This window comes from Humulus lupulus, chromosome 6 (genome assembly GCF_963169125.1).
Source record: "Humulus lupulus chromosome 6, drHumLupu1.1, whole genome shotgun sequence".
NCBI classification, from domain to species: domain Eukaryota; kingdom Viridiplantae; phylum Streptophyta; class Magnoliopsida; order Rosales; family Cannabaceae; genus Humulus; species Humulus lupulus.
Genome location: NC_084798.1, coordinates 158,578,200 through 158,600,752, shown reverse-complemented (window position 1 = coordinate 158,600,752; position 22,553 = coordinate 158,578,200). Strand labels below are relative to the sequence as shown.

Genomic DNA, 22,553 nt, shown 5'->3' with positions numbered 1-22,553 from the left:
GAGTTTTTGGTTCATTTGAGCCTCGGGATTTGATGGTTTTGGATCATTGGGAAGCTTGGGAACTTTGATTTGATGATTTTTAAGTGTTTATGTATGTTTTTGGAGGGTTTGGAAGGAAGGAAAATGAGTTTGGGGGTGGTTCTGGGTTGGGAGCCGCGGCCCTAGCTCGAAGAAGCTGGTGGAGTGATTTTGCCTTGCTGGGCGCCGCAGCCCTTGCTCCTGGAGTGGCTGGGGGCTGCGGCCCAAGGTGTTAGGGCAGCAGCCCTTGGGCAGGTTTGAGCCCGTTTGAGTGTTTTGGCCCCGGGAACTTGGTTTTAGGCCTCGGGATCATTCCTACTGATGGACCCAAAACGGGTATGTTTTAAAAATTTATACTCGCAAGCGCACAAATCGTATTTATAGAATAGTGTTCGTGTAAGCACTAGGTCGAACCCAAAGGAGTTGTCTAAAATCGAAAAGGAAACTATTTTAAACCAAAATTAATAAATTCTAACCTAGTTCCAAAGATTGATGAGATTTTTGTATAATAAAAATAAAATAAAAGACAATAATAAATATATTAAAGACAATATATATATATATAACATAGATTAATAATAGAAATGAAGATAGTAAAATAAGATTATTAAGGATTAGAATCCACAAAATATAAGTTCAATAATATTTATAAGTACATTGATTCTCAAGTTTTAGTGATAGTTAAAATAAATCAAACTATCATTTTCCAAATAGATGTATAATTTTTAAGCACAAATTATTTCTAAAAAGATAGGATTTTTCTTCACTTTTCAAAATTATAATTTCAAAACATTTAGTGTAAATCAATCTAATGAAATAACAAATAAATCAATGAACATTATTTATAAGGCAAAACATAATATTTTTGTTCTAAGCATGGATGTGTACAATTTAATGACACATCTTACACAAAGAATATTATGTTTTAGCACTAATGAAGAACTAAGTATAAATATGTGCTAACAATCCAAAATGCATGATATTTAAGATGAAAGAAGATATTTGAAGAAGAAAATTCCATAAACTTTGTTGCACAAAATGGGAAATCAACATACAAAATAAACACTATCTAGTTACATATTGTTTCATCATCACCTTAATAATCTTAAAAAGATTAGAAACACATAACTATAATAACAAATACAAACTAAAAATTACAAACATAAATAGGAAAATTTGGAGGAGAAACCCCCAAAATTTCCTCTAAAAATACATAGAAAATAACCAAAAAGAAGAAGAAGATGAAGAGAATGGAGAGGTTTTGAATGTGTAGAAATTATGGTATAGTAACCTCCTCCCCAAAAATGGACACCCCAAACCCCTTATTTATAGCCAAAAATGACGATTAAAATAATCAATTTAAATTAATTAAATTGATTAAATTAATTATAATATGGCAAATAGGGGTAAATTATAGGGTATAATAATTATGTTTTGGGGTAAAATGTGTAGAAAGTGGGGTAAAAAGTGGTATTTTTGAACAAAATGGACAATATGACATTGTTGGGCTCAAGACACAAAATGCTTTGTGGCTTTTGGTGGCTGGCAGATTGGCTTTTGGCTAGCAGGCGAGAGGCTCTTGGCGCATTGAAGCAGGCGGCTGGGTGGCACTAGGCAGGGGGCATCGGCTTTTGGTGCTTCGGCTGGGCATGTGATAGCCGAATGATGGTGCTGAAGGAATGCTACGTTTGCTGAAGGTGATGTGCTGAAGAGGGTGTTGGAGAGTTGGAGGGAGTGTGCTTGGGTTGGTGGGCCTTGCTGGAGCGGGCCCAAGGTTGGGCTTGGGCTGGTTCTTCAAAAATGCAAGCTTTTCAATTCTTTTTTCTCAAAAATGCCACTTTTCTTCATTCTTTTCCTTGCTTTTCAAAGCCCAAAATTAAAATAACTTCCCTACAAAATAAACATAAACTAAATCATAATAAAATATTTTCAACTATAAAATAAATCAATTAATTCTTTTGAAAATATTAATTATAACTTAATTTATATTTAACATTTAAGCTCAATAATACAACATTTTTTTACCACTAACTTAACAATAATAATTAACTACAACATTTTACAACAAAATAACTATAAAAACACACAAAAATCTATAAAATTAAAATAAGCCTAATAAATTGAAAATTACTTAAAAAATCAAGAATTAAGCGACAATTAGCACATAAAAAATGGTAAAATAACTCTATTTTGTAGAGTTATCACCTACTACCCGGATTAGTGGGGATTGGTATCCCGGAGGCTAGATCTTGGTTTGGGAATCTTTGTTAATCATTTTATTGATGGTGTCCCATATTTGGTTATGACTAGGTGATCGCTAAAGGACTAAAAGTCAGATCGTTCTCAATGGTCGTTCTTTTATTCATTCTCGCTCTAATCAGAGGTAAGAAAATTGCACCCCATATGTGACATGCATGGTTATTCATGAGGCATGTTGAATGTTTAAATGTGGACATGGATTGATTATTGAATGCTTAGCAAATCTTGCTCACTTGTGCATGGTACTGACTAATTAGTCAGATTTGGCAAAGGTGTCAGTATCAACTGTGAAGCTGGGACTTATTAGTCAAGTTCGGCAGTGATATTGGGCACTGGTCACACAGTGTTGACTTATAAGTCAGGACGGCCTTAGCATGTTCAACGCAAGCCAATAAAGATTAGATCTAATCGACATCTGCATTAAATGACTCAGAAGAGCGTTAATGCCGGACCGACCTCAAGTTCGATGAAAACTAAAAGCGCTTGTGTGACTTACCCATCAGTCACTCATCTGTTAAGTTAGACCCATCAGTCTCTCATCTGTTTAAGCTAGTGACTTACCCAGCAGTCACTCATCTGTTTAAGCTAGTGACTTACCCAGCAGTCACTCATCTGTTTAAGTTAGTGACTTACCCAGTAGTCACTCGTCTGTTTAAATTAGTGACTTGCTTGTCAGTCACTCATTATGGTTTACCAGAACCTCAAGTGATATTCACTACTCTGTTTAAGAGCTATAAGCTCTGTGTGATTATATAATAACCAGTTGTTAATATATATATATGAATTATTGTGTTTTCTTCATGGGTCTTAGCTCACGGGTGCTATGTGGTGCAGGTAAAGGGAAAGAGAAGCTCACCCAGCCTTGAGTGGAGAGCTTAGGTGGTGATGTGTACATATGCGGCCGCTTGACCACCACGACCAAGGAGTTCTCAGAGGAACTTGGGGGTTTACCCTATTTTTGCCACTTAGGTCGGCGAGTTTGTAAATTTGAAACAGTAATGACCATTTTGAGTTATAAATAACTTGTAAATGTTTTGATGGGCCCATGAACAGTTTTATGTACTTAATAAAATATATCCTTTCATTTTTATTGTTTTTCCACCTTAGCCTAATAATAACACTTAGAAACACGTTTTTAAGCAAAGGACTCGGGTAGCGAGTCAAATTTCCGGTTCACCGTAACTGTTCTGGGGTAATCAGGGCGTTACAACTTGGTATCAGAGCGTGCCAAGGTTAAGGTTCCTGTAGACTGGCTGGGCATGTACACACATCACTGAAGTCAAGCTCGACTCATGGTTTGGTAACTATTTATGTAGTTATATGTATAACTGCTTAAATATAGTATATATGCTTTACCTGTATGCATGAGACACCATGTTAAACCTGTGCCCTGAAATATTACATTCTCAGCAACCGTGTGCTAATCAGTACTGAAATTGCTGGAACATACTTATTAGTATTATTGTTGGTGAATTATTATGTGATACATGCTAAATGTTATAAACATGTATCTGCTTGTATATTTTTATGACTGTGGAATGTGATAATTGTCTGCTTGTTCTTGGACCATAAGGCGGCAAGAGGTTTAGTTATTACTACCTGACAGGTCGTATTGACCATTGTTTCAACAAGGTATCAGTAATAAGAATGAATCCAGGGCAGACAGATACTTCAGCTGGCCAAAGTGATCAAGGCCAGAATAATAACAGTCAGGGTCAGGAAAATGACCAGTCACATATTCCACAGCCAGCTCCTGTAAACTGGTAGCAGATAATCAGTTATCTGCAGGCAACAGTGTTGAGACAGGGAGAAGAGCTTTGTCTCCTGAGACAACAGCAAGTGCCTGCAGTGGCCAGTGTATCAGAGGCACCTCCTGTGTCGGTGCTAGCAGCAGAGCATCTTCCTGAGGTTGGAAATAAATGGGAGCCTCTTTATGAAAGGTTCAGGAAGCAACAACCTCCAGTTTTTTAGGGCAGTGCAGATCCTGCCAATTCAGAGCAATGGATGAGTATGATTACCACCATCTTAGATTTCATGAGGGTAACTGGTAATGAGAGGGTGGCCTGTGCCATTTATATGTTTCGGGAGGATGCCCGAATTTGGTGGGAGGTGATTACCCAGACCAAGAATGTTAATGCCCTGAGTTGGGAAGAGTTTCAGACTCTGTTCAACGAGAAATATTACAATGATTCCATCAAGGCAGCTAAAGCTGAGGAATTTATTAGGCTTAAGGGAAGTTTGTCAGTCACTGAGTATGCCTTAAAGTTTGATCGTTTGGCAAAGTTTTCCATGGAGCTAGTGCCCATTGATGTGACCAGGACAGAGATAGAGATTTTTGCAGGGGCTACAGCCCAGATTAGCCCGTGATGTACGTATCACCACTGTGGCTGGGGTTACTACCTATGCACAGGTGGTTGAGAAGGCACTCACAGCTGAGAGTGCAGAGAACAAGATTTGGCGTGATAGTGCAGCCAGAAAGGATTTTAGGAGGACAGGTCCTCCATTTGTGGGTTCTGGTAGGGGTATAGGCCCCAGTGATCAGAAGAGGAAGGTTCCTGATACCTTCCCAGTTCCAGGTCTGGATAGGCGGCCCAGTGGTATTACAATGGGTCGTTCGGGTGGTAGTGAAGCCTGGAAGACTCGTCCTGAATGCCCTAGATGCAAGAGGCGTCATTTGGGAGAGTGTAGGGCAAAGGCCTGCTACTTGTGTGGGGCAGTAGGTCATTTTAAGAAGGATTGCCCTCAGGCAAGAAAAAGGAACCCAGGAAAGCGGACAGCTCGACCCTAGCTCGAGTGTTCGCATTGACACAAGCAGAAGCTGAGGCATCTCCTTCAGTAGTTACAGGTCAGCTTCTTAGTGCTAGAAGCCCTTATAATGTATTGTTTGATTCTGGTGCTACACATTCTTTTGTTGCTAGTAGTATTATTGATAGACTGTGTAGACCTTATGATTTTTATGGTGTGGGGTTTGGAACTTTGTTACCCACTGGAGAGTTAGTGGTATCCAGGAGATGGGTCAGATCTTTGCCAGTTATAGTGGAGGGAAGAGAGTTGTCAGTGGATTTGATAGAGTTGGTTATGATTGACTTCGATATGATATTGGGTATGTATTGGTTGGCAAAGTATGGGGCAACCATAGATTGTAGAAGGAAGATGGTCACCTTTGAGCCTGAAGGTGAGGATCCTTTTGTGTTTGTTGGTACTGTGCATGGACCTCGCATACCGATGATTTCTGTATTGAGGGCTAGGGATCTTTTGCAAGGAGGTTGCATTGGATTCTTGGCCATTGTGGTTGATACCACTCAAGTCGTGCCAGTGATACCAGAAGAGACCAGGCTTGTTTGTGAATTCCTGGATGTGTTTCCAGAAGATTTGCCAGGGTTGCCACCGCACAGAGAAATTGAGTTCGTTATAGAACTGGCACCAAGGGCGGACCCAGTGTCTAGAACACCTTACAGAATGGCCCTAGCTGAGTTGAAAGAATTAAAAGTACAGTTGCAAGAGCTGTTGGATTTGGGTTTTATCAGACTTAGTTTGTCACCTTAGGGTGCGCCAGTTCTGTTTATGAAAAAGAAGGATGGTTCTCTGAGGATGTGTATTGATTACAAGGAACTGAATAAGTTGACAATTAAGAACAAGTATCCTTTGCCAAGGATAGATGACTTGTTTGATCAGTTGCAAGGTAAGAAGGTATTCTCAAAGATCGACCTTCGTTCTGGTTATCATCAGTTGAGGGTCAAGGAGGGAGACATATCGAAGACTGCTTTTCGTACTAGGTATGGGCATTATGAGTTCTTAGTTATGTCTTTTGGATTGACTAATGCCCCTGCTGCTTTTATGGATCTGATAAACAGAGTTTTCAAGGATTATCTGGACCAGTTTGTGATCGTCTTCATCGATGATATTCTGGTATATTCTCAGTCTGAGTCAGAGCACAAGCAACATCTGAGGTTGGTTCTACAGAGACTGAGGGAACACAGATTGTTTGCTAAGTTCAAGAAATGTGAGTTCTGGTTATCTCAAGTATCCTTTCTTGGGCACATTGTCAGTAAGGAGGGGATTAAGGTAGATCCAGTGAAGATTGAAGCGGTCAAAGATTGGCCAAGGCCAAAGAATGCTTCTGAGGTTAGAAGTTTCCCCTGATTGGTAGGTTATTATAGGCGTTTCGTGGAAGGGTTCTCAAAGATTACTACTTCATTGACTGAGCTGACACGCAAGAGCCAGAAATTTGTGTGGTCAGATAAATGTGAGAACAACTTCCAGGAACTGAAGCAAAGATTGATTACAGCTCCGATTCTGAGTCTCCCGAAAGATCAGGAGAAGTTTGTAATTTAGTGTGATGCTTCTCATCAGGGTTTGGGTTGTGTTGTGATGCAGTCAGAGAAGGTAATTGCTTATGCTTCTCGTCAGTTGAAGGAGTATGAAAAGAGATATCCCACTCATGATTTAGAGTTGGCGGTTGTGGTCTTTGCTCTAAAGATATGGAGACACTATCTTTATGGAGAGAAGTGTGAGATCTATACAGACCACAAGAGCCTAAAATACTTCTTCACTCAGAAAGATTTGAATATGAGACAAAGGTGTTGGCTAGAGTTAGTAAAAGATTATGATTGTGAGATTTTGTATCATCCGGGAAAGGCCAACGTGGTAGCTGATGCTTTAAGCCGGAAGGGTCCGGGACAGATTTATGGTATGAGGCTAATAGCCAAAGAGTTAGCTGATGATATGACCAGAGCTGGTATAGAGTTGCTGGTGGGCCAGTTGGCTAATATTACGCTACAGTCTACACTGTTGGAGAGGATCAAGGAGGGTGAGTTGAGTGATCCACAGCTGATCAAGATCAGAGAGGATGTTCTGGCTGGAGCATCCAGATATTATATAGTGTTTGAGTTAGGCTTGTTGAGGTACAAGAGGTGGATATGTGTTCCATTAGACACTGCTTTGAGGCGAGAGATTCTGGATGAATCTCATACTACACCTCACTCTTTGCATCCAGGCACCACGAAGATGTATCAGGATGTGAGATCGTTGTATTGGTGGCCGGGGATGAAGAGGGATGTAGTGGAGTATGTGGCTAAGTGCTTGACATGTCAACAGGTCAAGGCTGAGCATCAGAGGCCGGCAGGGTTATTGCAGCCTCTGGATATCCTAGAGTGGAAGTGGGAAGACATCATGATGGATTTCGTGGTGGGCTTACCCAGGTCTATTGGTCAACATGATTCTATTTGGGTGATAGTGGATCGCTACACCAAGTAAGCTCACTTCTTGCCAGTGAGGACTACATATACAGTTGATCAGTATGCAGATCTCTATGTGAAAGAGATCGTGCGCCTCCATGGAGTAGCGAGGTCGATCGTGTCAGATCAAGACCCCACCTTTACTTCCAAGTTCTGGGGAAGTTTACAGAAGGCCATGGGGACACAGTTGAAGTTCAGTACTGCTTATATTCCTCAGACAGATGGGCAATCTGAGAGGACGATCCAGATATTAGAACACATGCTGAGAGCATGTGTGCTGGACTTTGGTGGATCTTGGAGTAAGTATTCACCTTTGACAGAGTTCTCCTACAACAACAGTTATCAGTCTACCATTGGAGTTGCACCTTATGAGATGTTGTATGGTAGGAAGTGCAGATCTCCCATTCATTGGGATGAGACAGGGAAAAGGAGATACTTGGGTCCTGAGGCAGTTCAGAGGACCAGTGAGGCCATTGAGAAGATTAGAGCTCGGATGCTCACTTCTCAGAGTAGGCAGAAGAGCTATGCAGATCCCAAGCGCAGGAACGTGGAGTTCCAAGTGGGAGACTATGTCTTCCTTAGAGTCTCACCATGGAAAGGGGTGAGAAGGTTTGGGAGAAGGGCAAGTTGAGCCCTAGGTTTATAGGTCCATTTGAGATCCTGGAGAGGATTGGTCAGGTGGCTTACAGGTTGGCCTTGCCACCGACGTTGTCAGCCGTGCATAACGTGTTTCATGTTTCAGCTCTCCGGAGGTATGTATCATATGTGAATCATATTTTGAGTTATGAAGATCTGGAGCTTGAGCCAGATCTCTCCTTTGAGGAGCAGCCAGTCCAGATACTTGACCCAAAGGATAAGGTCCTCAGGAATAAGACGATACCTTTGGTTAAGGTGTTGTGGAGGAACAACAAGGTTGAGGAAGCGACCTGGGAGCTGGAGTCAGATATGCAGAATCAGTATCCCGAGCTATTCAGGTGAATTTTGAGGACGAAATTTATGTAAGGAGGGGATAGTTGTAATGCCCCGAAATCCCTAATGTGGTTTAATGGCTGGATTAGTAGGTCGGGAGGGCCATAACTGTTTAATTATGCCATTAAATGATAATATGCATGTTTATGTGAATTATATTATAATATGATGTTATATGCATGCATGTGGGTCCACATTTGATTATTATGATATTTTGGTAATTTGGTCCGTTGATGGCATATTTGTGTATTTGGGTGCATATTGTGATTTGTGAATGAGATCCCATTATTATGGAGATATATTCGAGCTATTCGGCATGAGACGGTCTTATATTTCAAATTAGCGATTTTGTCATAACGGGGGTCTTTTATTGGGATATTGAGTAATGAGAATGTTATTTGATGATAAATTGGGAGTTATTGAGATCATGAGGAAATTCTGGAAGTTTTGACTATAATGTCCCCGGAGGTGTTTTCAGGACCCTGAGCACTAGGTTTTATTTGAGGTTACTTAAGTTTGAAGTAGCTTGTCAGATAGAACTGTACGTTAGAAAACCTCTCGTTCTCTTCCCGTTAGTTCGTTTTATAATTCGAGGCACTTTCAAAGAAATCTCGAGTTCTAGGAGTCGAAATCAAGCGAGGATCGAGGCATATCGATCCTAGGAAAGATTAGAAGCTTCTTGACCAAAGGATTTGATGAGAAACAACCCAATCAAAGGTAATCTAAGTTTTAAGTTTTGAGTTTTTAGAGTTTCTATCCTTAGAATTGGATTTCGTGAATCGTTGAGTTTTTTGTTCGTTTGAGCCTCGGGATTTGATGGTTTTGGATCATTGGGAAGCTTGGGAACTTTGATTTGATGATTTGGAAGTGTTTAGGTATGTTTTTGGAGGGTTTGGAAGGAAGGAAAACGAGTTTGGGGATGGTTCTGGGTTGGGGGCTGCGGCCCTGTTCTTGGGCGCTGCGACCCTAGCTCGAAGAAGCTGGTGGAGTGATTTTGCCTTGCTGGGCGCCATGGCCCTTGCTCCTGGAGTGGCTGGGGGTCGCGGCCCAAGGTGTTAGGGCCTCATCCCTTGGGCAGGTTTGAGCCCGTTTGAGTGTTTTGGCCCCGGGAACTTGGTTTTAGGCCTCGGGATCGTTCCTACTACCCGGATTAGTGGGGATTGGTGTCCCAAAGGCTAGATCTTGGTTTGGGAACCTTTGTTAATCATTTTATTGATGGTGTCCCATATTTGGTTATGACTAGGTGACCACTAAAGGACTAAAAGTCATATCGTTCTCAAGGGTCGTTCTTTTATTCATTCTCGCTCGAATCAGAGGTAAGAAAATTGCACCCCATATGTGACATGCATGGTTATTCATGAGGCATGTTGAATATTTAAATGTGGACATGGATTGATTATTGAATGCTTAGCAAATCTTGCTCACTTACGCATGGTACTGACTAATTAGTCAGATTTTGCAAAGGTGTCAGTATCAACTGTGAAGCTGGGACTTATTAGTCAAGTTCGGCAGTGGTACTGGGCACTGGTCACACAGTGTTGACTTATAAGTCAGGACGGCCTTAGCGTGTTCAACGCAAGCCAATAAAGATTAGATCTAATCGACATCTGCATTAAATGACTCAGAAGAGCGTTAATGCCAGATCGACCTCAAGTTCGATGAAAACTAAAAGCGCTTGTGTGACTTACCCATTAGTCACTCATCTGTTAAGTTAGAGACTTACCCATCAGTCTCTCATCTGTTTAAGCTAGTAACTTACCCAGCAGTCACTCATCTGTTTAAGCTAGTGACTTACCCAGCAGTCACTCATCTGTTTAAGTTAGTGACTTACCTAGTAGTCACTTATATGTTTAAATTAGTGACTTGCTTGTCAGTCACTCATTATGGTTTACCAGAACCTCAAGTGATATTCACTACTCTGTTTAAGAGCTATAAGCTCTGTGTGATTATATAATAACCAGTTGTTAATATCTATATGCATTATTGTGTTTTCTTCATGGGCCTTGGCTCATGGGTGCTATGTGGTGCAGGTAAAGGGAAAGAGAAGGTCACCCAGCCTTGAGTGGAGAGCTTAGGTGGTGATGTGTACATATGCGGCCGCTTGACCACCACGGCCAAGGAATTCTCAGAGGAACTAGGGGGTTTACCCTATTTTTGCCGCTTAGGTCGGCGGGTTTGTAAATTTGAAACAGTAATGACCATTTTGAGTTATAAATAACTTGTAAACGTTTTGATGGGCCCATGAACAGTTTTATGTACTTAATAAAATATATCCTTTCCTTTTTATTGTTTTTCCACCTTAGCCTAATAATAACATTTAGAAACACGTTTTTAAGCAAAGGACTCGGGTAGCGAGTCAAATTTCCGGTTCACCGTAACTGTTCTGGGGTAATTAGGGCATTACAATAAGTGTTTTAAATGCTTTCTTCAATCTCTCAATGAAAGCACCAAAATGTTGACTGTTTTTTTCGCTATCAACCTTAAAACGAGAGATGACAGATATAAACAACAAGAACACAAAAGTTTTTACGTGGTTCAGGCTATAAAAGAGCCCTAGTCCATGAGTCTCTGGTATTAATAGGGTTGGAATCTTGTTGAGGCAAGCTCCAATGGAGTTTTCTCAGACAGCGTTTAGATTGCTCTAAGTATAAGGTCTTTCTCTCTCTAAAAAACTGAGCCTTTTACAATGAGACTCCCAACCCTATTTATAGAGGCTGGGGTCATTAATACTAATAATATGTAATTAATATACAATCTTCCTGTTATTAGGGGATTAATACCAATTTAATGCATTGGGTTGCATTGAATAAAGACCATGGCCCAGGCGAGATATGCGGGGCCCATTGTAGAAAGTTAGCTGCTTTATGGGGAACATGCCCCAGGTACTATTAGGGTGTGCACGTACTTCTCCATGGCAAACGACGTAGTGGGAATGCGAATTGTCAAATCGTACAATTGACGACAAAATGGACGGATCGCCAAAAAGGTTGTCAGACGATCCTCTGGTGCTACAAACCCGCATTGGCCGACACCTGGCGTCTATCTTAGGTCCGAGAACCAGAACCTCGGACCTGGGGGACGACTGAGGGAGGAGAGCTATTGCTGACGTTGCTTCACCTGGAGAACCCTCAGCTCTGAGGGCAGACCTCGGAGGATAATCTACCTTGAAGACACTCACGGCCTACCAACTGGCATAAACAGGAGGCCTCACTTGGAAGAACCCTCGCCCTAAAGAAAGACCTCGGGGGGTAACATATCCCGAAGATGTCTGCGAATGTCCAAGCCAGTCAATGTGAGTTGCCATGTGTCAGGAGGTGAAAATATGGACAACATTATTATAATAATAATATTTTATAATATTTGAATTTATATTAATATATTATTAAATATTTAATTTTATATTATATATTATTACAATAATAATATTTTATAACATTTCAATTTATATTAATATAATTTAGAAATATTTATTTTTAATTAGTTTTAAAGGCATATTATATTAAATATTTGTACTATTTGTTAAAGTTAACAAAAAAAATTGTTAAAATTAAAAAAAAAATGTTAAATATATATTTTTTATATAGAAGATGATAGAAAATATTTAAAATGAATAAAAAATATTAAAAATTTAATATTTAAATGATATTGAAAAAAAATAAATAAAGAAGGTGAGGTAAGGTTTAATTATAAAAATAAAATAACTAAATTGGTGTTTTTGTGATATATTTTTTAAGGATATTGGAATTGGAATTGCTCTAGTTGCATCGATAGAACATAAACTACAGTGCAGTGCCAGCCATGGCTGGTGACCTAGCAGGAGAAGAAGTGGTTGCAGGGAGCGACGATGAGAGTGAAAGAATGGTGAAATTGGGATCGTACGGAGGGTTGGTGAGGCCATTGCTTGATGATGACGATGGTGCTGATGATGCCGCCGCTGAGGAGACGATGCTGCTTTGGGGAATTCAACAGCCAACACACTCCAAACCCAACGCTTTCGTCTCTCAATCCTCTCTCCACCTTACTATTGACGCCTGTGGCCACTCTCTCTCCGTTCTCCAGTCCCCTTCTTCCTTGGTACCTCTCTCTACCCTACCATATTTTCTTTTACATATTAATCTTTATGTCAGAACTTTAATTAAAAGTATTTAGAAGAAGAAAAAAATACATTTTTTTGATAAGGTACTTCTTACAAGAATGAGAATTTGGTTCATAATTTGGTCTTGGTCATGATTTATTTTAATGCATAGTTTTTGCGATTATTTTGTCAAATGTTCTACATATATTAATGATTTCGGCTAAATGACTGAGAAACTTACATGATTAAAATAACGCTTCGAGCTGAATGTTATTTTGCAAATAATTTTTTTAGTACAAATAAGTGATCATAGAATAACTTTTTCCAAATAAAGTTTTTTGAGGCAAATAAAAGTTTTTGTTAAGGCCGTTTGTGCTTGTAAAGAAATCATTCATTATAGTATTGCTATTCAAAAGAAAAAAAGGGGAAAGTGAAATAGACTCTTAGAAGGGTATTTTCTTCTCATGAATCAAGATCATCAATGTCATTAATTTTGAACGTGTTTCTCTGTGTAATTTTGTTTCATAAATTGTAGATCACTCCTGGAGTAACTGGTTCGGTTATGTGGGACAGTGGTATTGTTCTGGGGAAGTTTTTGGAGCATGCAGTGGATTCAGGGATGCTTAATCTTCATGGGAAGAAGATTGTTGAACTGGGCTCTGGATGTGGATTAGTTGGGTAAATGATCATGTTAATCTCCTTGTTTTCTTTCCAGTTTGATAAACATCCTAACATTTTATTAATCATGTTTTTCTATGCATAGAATGATGGAAGTAATCGTAGTTACTAGTTGGATTAGAGTTTGTTAGCAGCTTGACTTGAAAATAGCATTTTTATTTTCCCTCCAAGTGTGTGGTGCTGTGTTGAGTTGTTATTCCAGCTGCATTGCAGCTCTTTTAGGTGGTCAAGTTATCCTCACTGATCTGCCTGATCGACTGAGACTACTAAAAAAGAATGTCCAAGTCAATCTTGATCATGGAAATGTGCGAGGTTCTGCAACAGTGATTGAGTTGATTTGGGGAGACGATCCTGATACACAAGTGATTGAGCCATCACCTGATTTTGGTAAGTCTATTTCATATTCAATAAGTTTGTATGTGCCAAAACTTCATAAAATCAAACGTTCAATTAACTGATACAATGGTCTTTTTCTTCTTTCTTTCTTTCTTTATTTTAAGTGTGCTTCCGTCTATAAATTCTTCTATTCTTAACGATAAGGTCAAATCTGAATTCCCTGCCTTAGAGGAGATTGTGAAAGTGTGTTGTGATGGTTTGATATACAATTGATTTTTTATAGCTTACTTTATCAGAATATTAATAACTTGTGGTTGTTTACTATACAAAGGGAAATTTCTTTTACCGTCTTTGTTAGGTGGCACAAGGACCAAACGTTTGAACTTAAAATTTTAAGAATACCAAAAATGTTCAAATTGTTATTCTGAAGACAGCATATCTTTGATGTTCTAGTCCTTGCAACTTGCTACTTCTACCCATTCGTGAAAACTCATTTTTTTTCCTCTTTTTTTGATGTTTCTTTTCTCAAATGATTTTAACTCTAAAGTCTTAACTATATACTTCTCTGTGAGGTGGTAGTCCATTTTTTAAGATTAAGACATGCATAACAGTCCTTTCAGCAATGCTATAGAACCCTTTATACTGTGTTTCAATAGAGCATATTCAGTGTTGAGTATCCAATGCTGTATCCACACTGTGTAGTGCAAAACATGCTCCGGTAGTCGGTGCTTACAATATGTTATGTATATACAACTCTTGGTCTCCTATGGCCAAATGGCTTGCGCCATCACTGGAGGCTGAAATAGAATGTTGCTAACTTGTTTGATGACATATTTAGGTTTGGCATGAAATAACATGTCTATCAGGTTTATACTTGGGTTTCCTGTTGTGACTTGAAGAACAAAAGCATCTCACTTACATTTTAGTGCTTGATTTTTTGCAATGAGCAGGAATTCTCATATTTTCAGAAATTTTCACCTCTGATATACAATTGTTTACACTTTGTTTTTTAAAACTTATTCAAGTTCTAGGATCTGACGTGATCTATAGCGAGGGAGCTGTGTCAGACTTGTTGGAAACACTTCAACAACTCTGTGGAAGCAATACAACAATCATTTTGGCTGGAGAACTTCGTAACGGTAAAAGTTGGTACAATTTCTTTCCCGAACTTTTACTCTTGAGAGATTGTTCTTAAATGTTTATTCCTGTTACAGATGCTATCCTTGAATACTTTCTAAAAGCTGCTATGAAGGAATTCCTGGTTGGAAGGGTTGATCAAACACAATGGCATCCAGATTACAATAGTGGCCGTGTTGTTTTGTATGTTCTTGTCAAAAAATGAGTGTTGAAATTGGTTCAATGGTATATTAACAATTATTTAGAGTAGAGAAAAATTTCATTCAAGAATTTGAGTACTTGTTTTATCAATGACATTGTCTTTTTTTTTCTGTCCCCCAAGTTACTACTTTTCACGGGTTCTACCAAAACTTTTAGTGGATAGCAAGTAAACTAAAGTTAGTCAAGTGGTCGGTTTATGGTTCGCTCCCATGAGGTCTTAGTCCTCATTATTCATTGAGACTTGTCTAGTTCTTTCTTTCCAAAAATCGTAGGGTTGATTGTGTGAAGCAAAAAATCATCCAAAACCACATGTTTCGTATAAAAATTTAATTTAGAATAAAATTCAAAGTGGTCTTGGTCCCATTCTTCTTTGAGATCCACGTAGTTCTTGCCTTCCATATAATTCAGTGGGAAAATAAATATCATAATCCAGATAGCATGTTTAGTATATTCAATATGGTGCCGGGCTTAGGTCCCATTTGAATTTTTTTTTTTTGGTGGAATGGTGATTCCACCCAAAAATAAATGATAATGCAATTTCAATAGATTATATAGGGGTATTCGCAGCATAAATACATCATGCTTTCGACTTTATACACTTGTGTACTTAATCTTTTGTTTCAACAGCAAAAATATCGAATTATGTTTTCCCCACTTCCATAACTACGAGCTCGGTTAAATACGCATGGAATTGAATGAGATGCCACATGTCACTCTACTATTCGTCCACATCATAATTTTTTTAAAATCTTATTAATTGATTTTTTTGAAATGTAATGAAAAATAAATTTTAAAAAAAAATCAAGAGGCTCGATACCCTACTCTCCATTCTTTCCCTTTCCCTTGCTCTTTCTTCCCTAGCAGCCGTTTGCATCCATCATCAGCACCTCGCCCCCACAATCCTCTCCGACCACTTAACCACCACAACGCCAGCTGCCGCTACCATCTCCACCTCCACGACTATCTCGCCGAACCCAACCCACAAACCAAGATCCCCATCGTCGACGTTCACGTACACGAAGCCTCCCATCTGCCAGCACCCAACACCACCCAGGTGCAATTTCGCACCTCCTTCGAGCAACCCAGTCGAACATGTTAACCCAAGATATGTTTCCAAGAGGGGGGGTGAATTGGAAATTTAAACTAATTTCGGAAATTTAAAACTTAATATGCCAAATTATGCAATAAATCAAATTTATCAAGTAAAAGCAAATAATATGGCAATCAAATAGATAAGCAAATAATCAAACTTGTAATGTAAAGAGTTTAAGGTTAAGAAATTGCAAACTCTTGAATTTTACAAGGTTCGGTAGAACTAAGCCACCTACGTCCTTGGTCTTCAAAGCTATGGACCTAGCTTTGAGTTCAACTATCGAGCCAAGTTAGCGGGCTTGACTAATCCTTACAACCGGGAATTTTTCACCAAGGTATTTCCAAACCTCTTACAATAGTTTTCCACCACCAAGGACTATCAACCTCTTTTTCGGATTGTTGAAGTGCCAATCTCACTCTAACCGGGTTGTTTACAAAACCGGTGCCAACCTCACCTCAATCACAATATGGAATGTGTTTGATATTACAAGCAAAAATCACTCTAGAAGTATGATAATACAATGAGAAGCCTAGAGTGATTAACAAGCACACTTAGAAGAAATAAATACAAATTTTGGCTCAAGTGTGTGAATATGTGTTTGGATGAGTTAAACTTTGAAAGCTCTTTGAAATCAATGGATTTGGTTTGGTATATGTAATAAATGCTCAGCCAACCTCCAACTTTGAGTGAAAAACGAGTTTATATAGAGTTTGGGAAAAAACTAGCCGTTTATAGCCGTTAGGAGTTAATTTTCGAAGCTGTCTGCCGCGAACCGGAAGTCCGGATGGGGAACCGGAATTCCGGTTTGGAAGCAACCGGAATTCCGGTTGCCCATCCGGAATTCCGGATGGCAAACAGAGAGCAAAATCCGTTTTAAGCCTATTTTCCCATTTTTCAATTCTTTATAACTTTTAGCTCGTTTATCCGATTTCAAAAATTCCAATTGCGTTACGACCGTATCGGGATGTATTTTCTTAAAAGTGAATTTAGGATAATTATTTCTCATTTTAAAAAATCACCATTTTTTAGTACGTGAGTGAGCCAAATTTTATACTTATGACTTAACGTATACTTGCAATCACTTTACAAGACTAAGAAATGGAATTAAACCTTTATCTTGAGTTTCTTGAGTTTCTTGAGTCTTGAAGTCCATTTCGGGTCGTTTCCGGAAAATTTGGTAAAATGACCATTTTTCCCTTGGTCATAAGTTTGACTTTGAAGTGCTAATTCACTTTGGTTTTTGCTACAAAATCAACAAATCATTAGTAACAAATAATAATCAAATATTTGTTAATCATCAAAACAAGGAGACTTAAGAGTTTGGGTCAACAGAAAACCTCCAACCACCACCACAGCCACCTCACATCCCTGAGCCGAGTGCCCAGGCGCAGCCCCTACTCTTTTGTGTTTCTCGCCAACCCCCTGCTCACCAATACCACCGCCTGCCTGTCACCCAAAGTCGATCCCATCATCGACATCATCTCAAATTTTTCATCCAAGACACACCCAATCAATCTACAATTTTGACTCATATGCCTACTTCACGAATTTGGATAAATGCCACAAACCACTTTCTCATCTGCTTTTGTTGTTGTATTATTGGTTGTGATAATTGAAGAAGAAGAGAAAAAAGAAAAAAAAATGGCATGAAGGTTGAAGAAGAAGAGAAAAAAGAAAAGAAAAGAAAAAAAGTTGAAAAAAAAAAAACAAGTTAGATTTTTTTATTTTGTTTTTATTTTTTATTAGGGAAATTTGACTATTGATGCATTAAATGGGGTAACATAGAAAAAATACCCTACCCATTGTATACATATGCATTTTATCCTAGTATTTCCATTTGTTGACGCGGTTCTTCGTCAACAGGTAATTAAGAGAAAGAGAGAAGAGGATTAGTGCCAAATATAGAACCGTAACAGATATAAGATCTTAGTGAATGAAAATAGGTGACTCGAGACACGCTTTTTAAGTGGTTCAAATGTTAAAATCCTTCTACTCCACTAGTCAATATTATTGATATATTCTGGGTATTTGGTTACAAAGTATATCTCTCCAGAGACTATTTTTTCCAACCCTTATCAACTCCCAGGGTCTCCATATTTATAGGAGAAGGCACCTGGAAGTTGGTAAGGAGGTCATCCCGTGACCTTCTTATTTGTCATATCAACTCTGTGACATTCATGATTAATTCCTAAACCTGATACATAAGTATGGTCAAATCGATAGATAAGGAGATAATGGGCCGCACGGCCCAACCCAGCCGTGGGTGTTTGAACACGCACGTTCCTGCAGCGTGTCCGAGAAGTCAGGGAGATATCGGACACGTGATGTCAGATATATGCACGTTTATCTTGCGTGTGTTGACTTTACAAGGGGTCATGGCCTCAATATCTAGCTCGTACCATGAGCTGTGCATCTGACCCGACCTCCGGCCTTTCGATTCCTTGCTCCAGTCTTAGGAGTCTTGGCGAGTCCTTGAGGATTCCTCGAGCTAAGGGGGTACGACCTCAGGAATGGATCTCCGACCTGGGGGATGTTTATGGACTAACCATGATTAGTCCGAAGCTCGGCCTACTAATCAGCCCGTGGGAAAATCAGGGCGTACATCTGCCCCCCAAGCTCCTGCTCGTGGTATGTGACGTCATATATAAGACAATAGCAGGGGCTTTTAGACTTCCCCACAACTCTTCGCATTCCAATCTTTATGCAGGCGCCTGATACGTGGCACACCGTGGGTGGTGACGGTACGTCTTACGAGAACCGCATTTAATGGCCTAGCCTATGCCCAGCCGTCATTTCGTATTTCGAGTGGAAGGCCTCGGATCCCTCATCAGGGCCATCCAAGAGCCTTCTACACGTGATCCTCCACGCATATAAAAGGGGGTGGCCACCCTACGCACGGGCCACCCTTTCATTCGAAATTTTTCAAACCTCCTTTCCTCTTTCCTCCCCATATTCCAGAAGAACGAAACCCTTGACTCGGTTGCTGCCATTTTCATCGTTCAAGAAGCTCAGGCGCACAGATTTCTCCAAAGCTTTGGAAGCTACTACACCGACGAAGCCCCTGTCAACGCAACACTCTCGTTTATTTCCCAGTCATACACAGTAAGTCTCCTGACCCTGCGTACTTTGAAAACATGCTACTGTAGCTTAGGTAAAAAATTTCACTGTAGCCGCATGCAAGGGTTTTTCTGGGTTTTGCGGATATGGAGGGTGACAGCTCTTTTTAGGCTAGGGTATATGTGTTGTAGGAAATCGCTTTAGAATATGGGTTTCAGGATACTTTTTCTGGGGAAAATTTCTGGGTAGGAGTTTTGGGAATTTTGGGTACAAAACCGGGTAGCTTAGGGAACACGCCTCGTAAGCGGTTTCGTAATTTTCTGCCTCTTGAAACTTTCCCCCCAAGGTAGATTCTATTCTGAACCCCCTGACACACGAATTCCGAGTAATCTGGGATCTGTTGGGAGCTTACGCACGTGTTCACTGAACCGCGTGGTCCCACTCTCCGCGAGCTGGGCTTACCTCAGCTCGTGCGAATAATAATTGCTTCTTCCTCCTGCTTGGGTCGCCTTTTCTAAAGTGTTTTCTTTTGTTTGCTAGGCGACCAGATGGCTCCAAAAAAGAATCTCCCCCAGAAGAACGTTGAAAGCTCGGCCTCCCAGCAGGAAAAAGGAAAGGCGGTGATGCCTAGCTCCCCGATCCCCTGTTTCGGGCCGGCAGTGGAGAAGGAGGTCGAGGTGGCCCCTGACGCATTCTTTGAGGCGGAGAGAATCGTCTCAAAGATAACCGATCAGACGAAGATCAACAAACTCTTCCTCACTCACAACATCGCGCTGGGGAAAGCCTCCGTCATTGCCCGACCTGCTGCGGAGGGCGAGTGGAGCTGCTCGCCGCTCGAAGAGTCGTTCGCGGCCTGGAGCGGCGAACACTTTAAGGCAGGGGCCTTCCTTCCCCTGGATCAGTACTTTGCTGATTTCTTGAACTTTGTGGGGTTGGCCCCATTTCAGCTCCCCCCCCAACTCCTACCGTCTGCTGGCAGGGTTGAGGTACTTATTCCAGAAGCATGAGTGGGAGGTCCCCACTCCTGCGGATATTTTATATTTCTTTTGCCTCAAAGCCAGCCTGGACCAGCGGGGGCGAGGCGACGGGTTTTACTACTTAACCCGTTTTCCCAACACGGCGGCGGTCATCGAGCTGCCTAGCCATCCTAATGATTTCAAGGACCAGTTCTTCATGTCGACTGGTTTCCGAAACTGCGAGCACCACTATTTCAATCGTCCTCGTAAGTTGCTCCTGTCCTTAGCTCGCCTTTTAAGCGTTATTTTAGCTCCTCCCATACTCCATTCTGACTCAAACTAATCTTGCAGCCATCTTCGCGAGGACCGAAAAGTCTATGACCCTCGGGGGCCAATATGACACGCTGGCGGGCTTGCCCCCCAGCGAGAAGGATTATCGCGCGCTTGTGACAGACGAGACGATGGTGTTCTGCAAGCTGATTTTTCCGAATCAGACCCTTAACCTAAAGAGGCCCAGGGGGCCGCCCCCAGCTCGAGACACCAGACCTGTCATCGTGGAGGAGGTCGCGGGCGCAGAAGATGAGGAGGACGAGGAGGCCGAAGTTCCGCTCGTGAGGAGCAGGAAAAGGACCTTGGACGTCGTCCAGAGCATGGGCGAGGAGAGGATCCAATCCGGAGCAGCCGCGGGTCCTTCTGGCCAAGGTAACTCTTACTTGCTTAGGAGTCTAGATAGGGCCGCTGCAGACCCCCGGCTGGCTAGGTTCAATCCTAGGCAGATCATCCATCATCACAGGAGCGATCCGGACTTGAACACACTTCTGCTCCATTGTGTCGACCGGCTCGTGCTGGATCACCAAGAGAGCCAGCCTAGGGGCACCGTAGTAGTAGATAATACCCTAGCTTTTAGGTCGATCCTATTCGAGGAGTATGGGACCAACCTACGCACATGGCCATCACTCCAAAGGGGTATCTATGCTCCGGGGCTTAGGGAGTATGTAGAAGAATCTAGCCCCGAGTCAGAACCGGACCCAGAACTTGCGCCAGTTCGGGAAATAATCGTCTTAGGCTCTTCCAGCTCGGGGGGTAGGGCTCCCTTAGTATTTGTATACTTTTTAGTGTTAACCCTTTATCTTTATCTCTATGTGATTGCTAACTTGTAATAACCATGTTTTTTTTTTTTGACAGAAGAGATGTCTCAGCCCGAAGATAGTTTGCGGGGCGTGGTCTTCGGGGGGAACCCCTCAGCCGGGCCAAGATAGAAAAGGCTCCGGGGTTCCAAGAGCACTGATGGGGTCTCCACCAAATCTCCGGCAAAGGAGAAGGAGAAAACCCCGCCAGCCCAGGTCATGGGGGCGATCCTTCCTACTGCCGGAGCAGGACGAATGCCTCCACCGCCTCAGCGAGTTCCGCCTGCCGCCCAGGACGTGGGAATGGAGATCGGGACTCCGTCAGTGGCGGCCTCCGATGTACGCATCCCGGTGAATCCCCAGGACCTGGAGAAGATCCCAGAGGCCTTCCGGGGAACGGTGTACGAATCGGCGAACTACGCCGTTAGCCATATCTACAAGTTCACCGAGAAGGAACTCCAGACTATTGAGACAATGAGCCCGGTTGACGTTATGGATTCTTCCATGAGCATGACCCTAACGGTAAGCTGCCCTATTCTTTTGAAGTTTTTACCATTACACTCTGCCTTATTTTTCCTCTGAGCCAGTTTATCTTTCATTCCTCGCAGGGTGTCGTCGCCCTTCATCGAAGCATCATCAGGGCCAGAACTCAGCTCGATGACATGAGGACCGAGCATCAGGCCACCCTTCAGGAGGTTAAGTCAACTAAGGATGCCTTGGCGACCTCGAAGGTCGAGTTGGAGAAGACCCAGGTCGACTTGGAGAAGACCCGCCTGAAGGTCCAGGAGCTCGAGACCTCCATTGCCACCTCGCAGGTAGATCTCGAGGCAGCGAAGACTGAGATCCAGGCCGCCCTGGAGGCCGAACGGGCCATCTCGGAGCAGTCCATGCAGGATCTGTTCTATCACTGTTGGGCTTACAATCCGGAGGCTAACTTCTCTTTCATGCCACCGGGTCTCTGGGCGCGCTTGCTGGTGAAGTTCCAAGCTCGCCTCGACAAAGAGGCGCCGCCTTCGGAGACTGGGGAAGCCTCTGGTGCGGCGGAGCAGGATGAAACGGCGACCTCGAAGGGGCCGACTGACGGAGCTTAAAGCGCTCTCTTTTTTTTTATATATATTTTGAAGTATTTTTTGTAACCTTTGCATGAGGTGTTTTCACCTCGAGACAATTTGCGTTGCACCTTTAACTCACATTTTTTTTTTATCCTTTTGGCTACAATATATATATCTTTTTGATAAACTTAGTTCGTGTTAAACGCTATTTATATCTCGAGCTCTTTGAAAAGAACAGCGAACGATAAATAGATTTATATCAACATCTAAGTTTTATGACCCAGTTAAAACCAGGAACTTATTTAGAAAACTTAGTTCGTGTTAACTTTTATCCTTATCTCATGCTCTTTAAGAAGAA

The 22,553-nt window shown here is 41.4% G+C and overlaps 1 protein-coding gene across 1 annotated transcript; it reads left to right on the top strand.

The window, feature by feature from the left end:
- Positions 1-12,217: 12,217 nt before the first annotated feature.
- LOC133782646 (uncharacterized) lies at positions 12,218-15,020 on the top strand. The gene is made up of 5 exons (XM_062221980.1): positions 12,218-12,557; positions 13,094-13,236; positions 13,439-13,623; positions 14,598-14,711; positions 14,787-15,020. Exons 1-5 carry the CDS (start codon positions 12,282-12,284, stop codon positions 14,912-14,914), a joined length of 846 nt encoding a protein of 281 aa, XP_062077964.1. The 5' UTR covers positions 12,218-12,281; the 3' UTR covers positions 14,915-15,020.
- Positions 15,021-22,553: the final 7,533 nt, after the last annotated feature.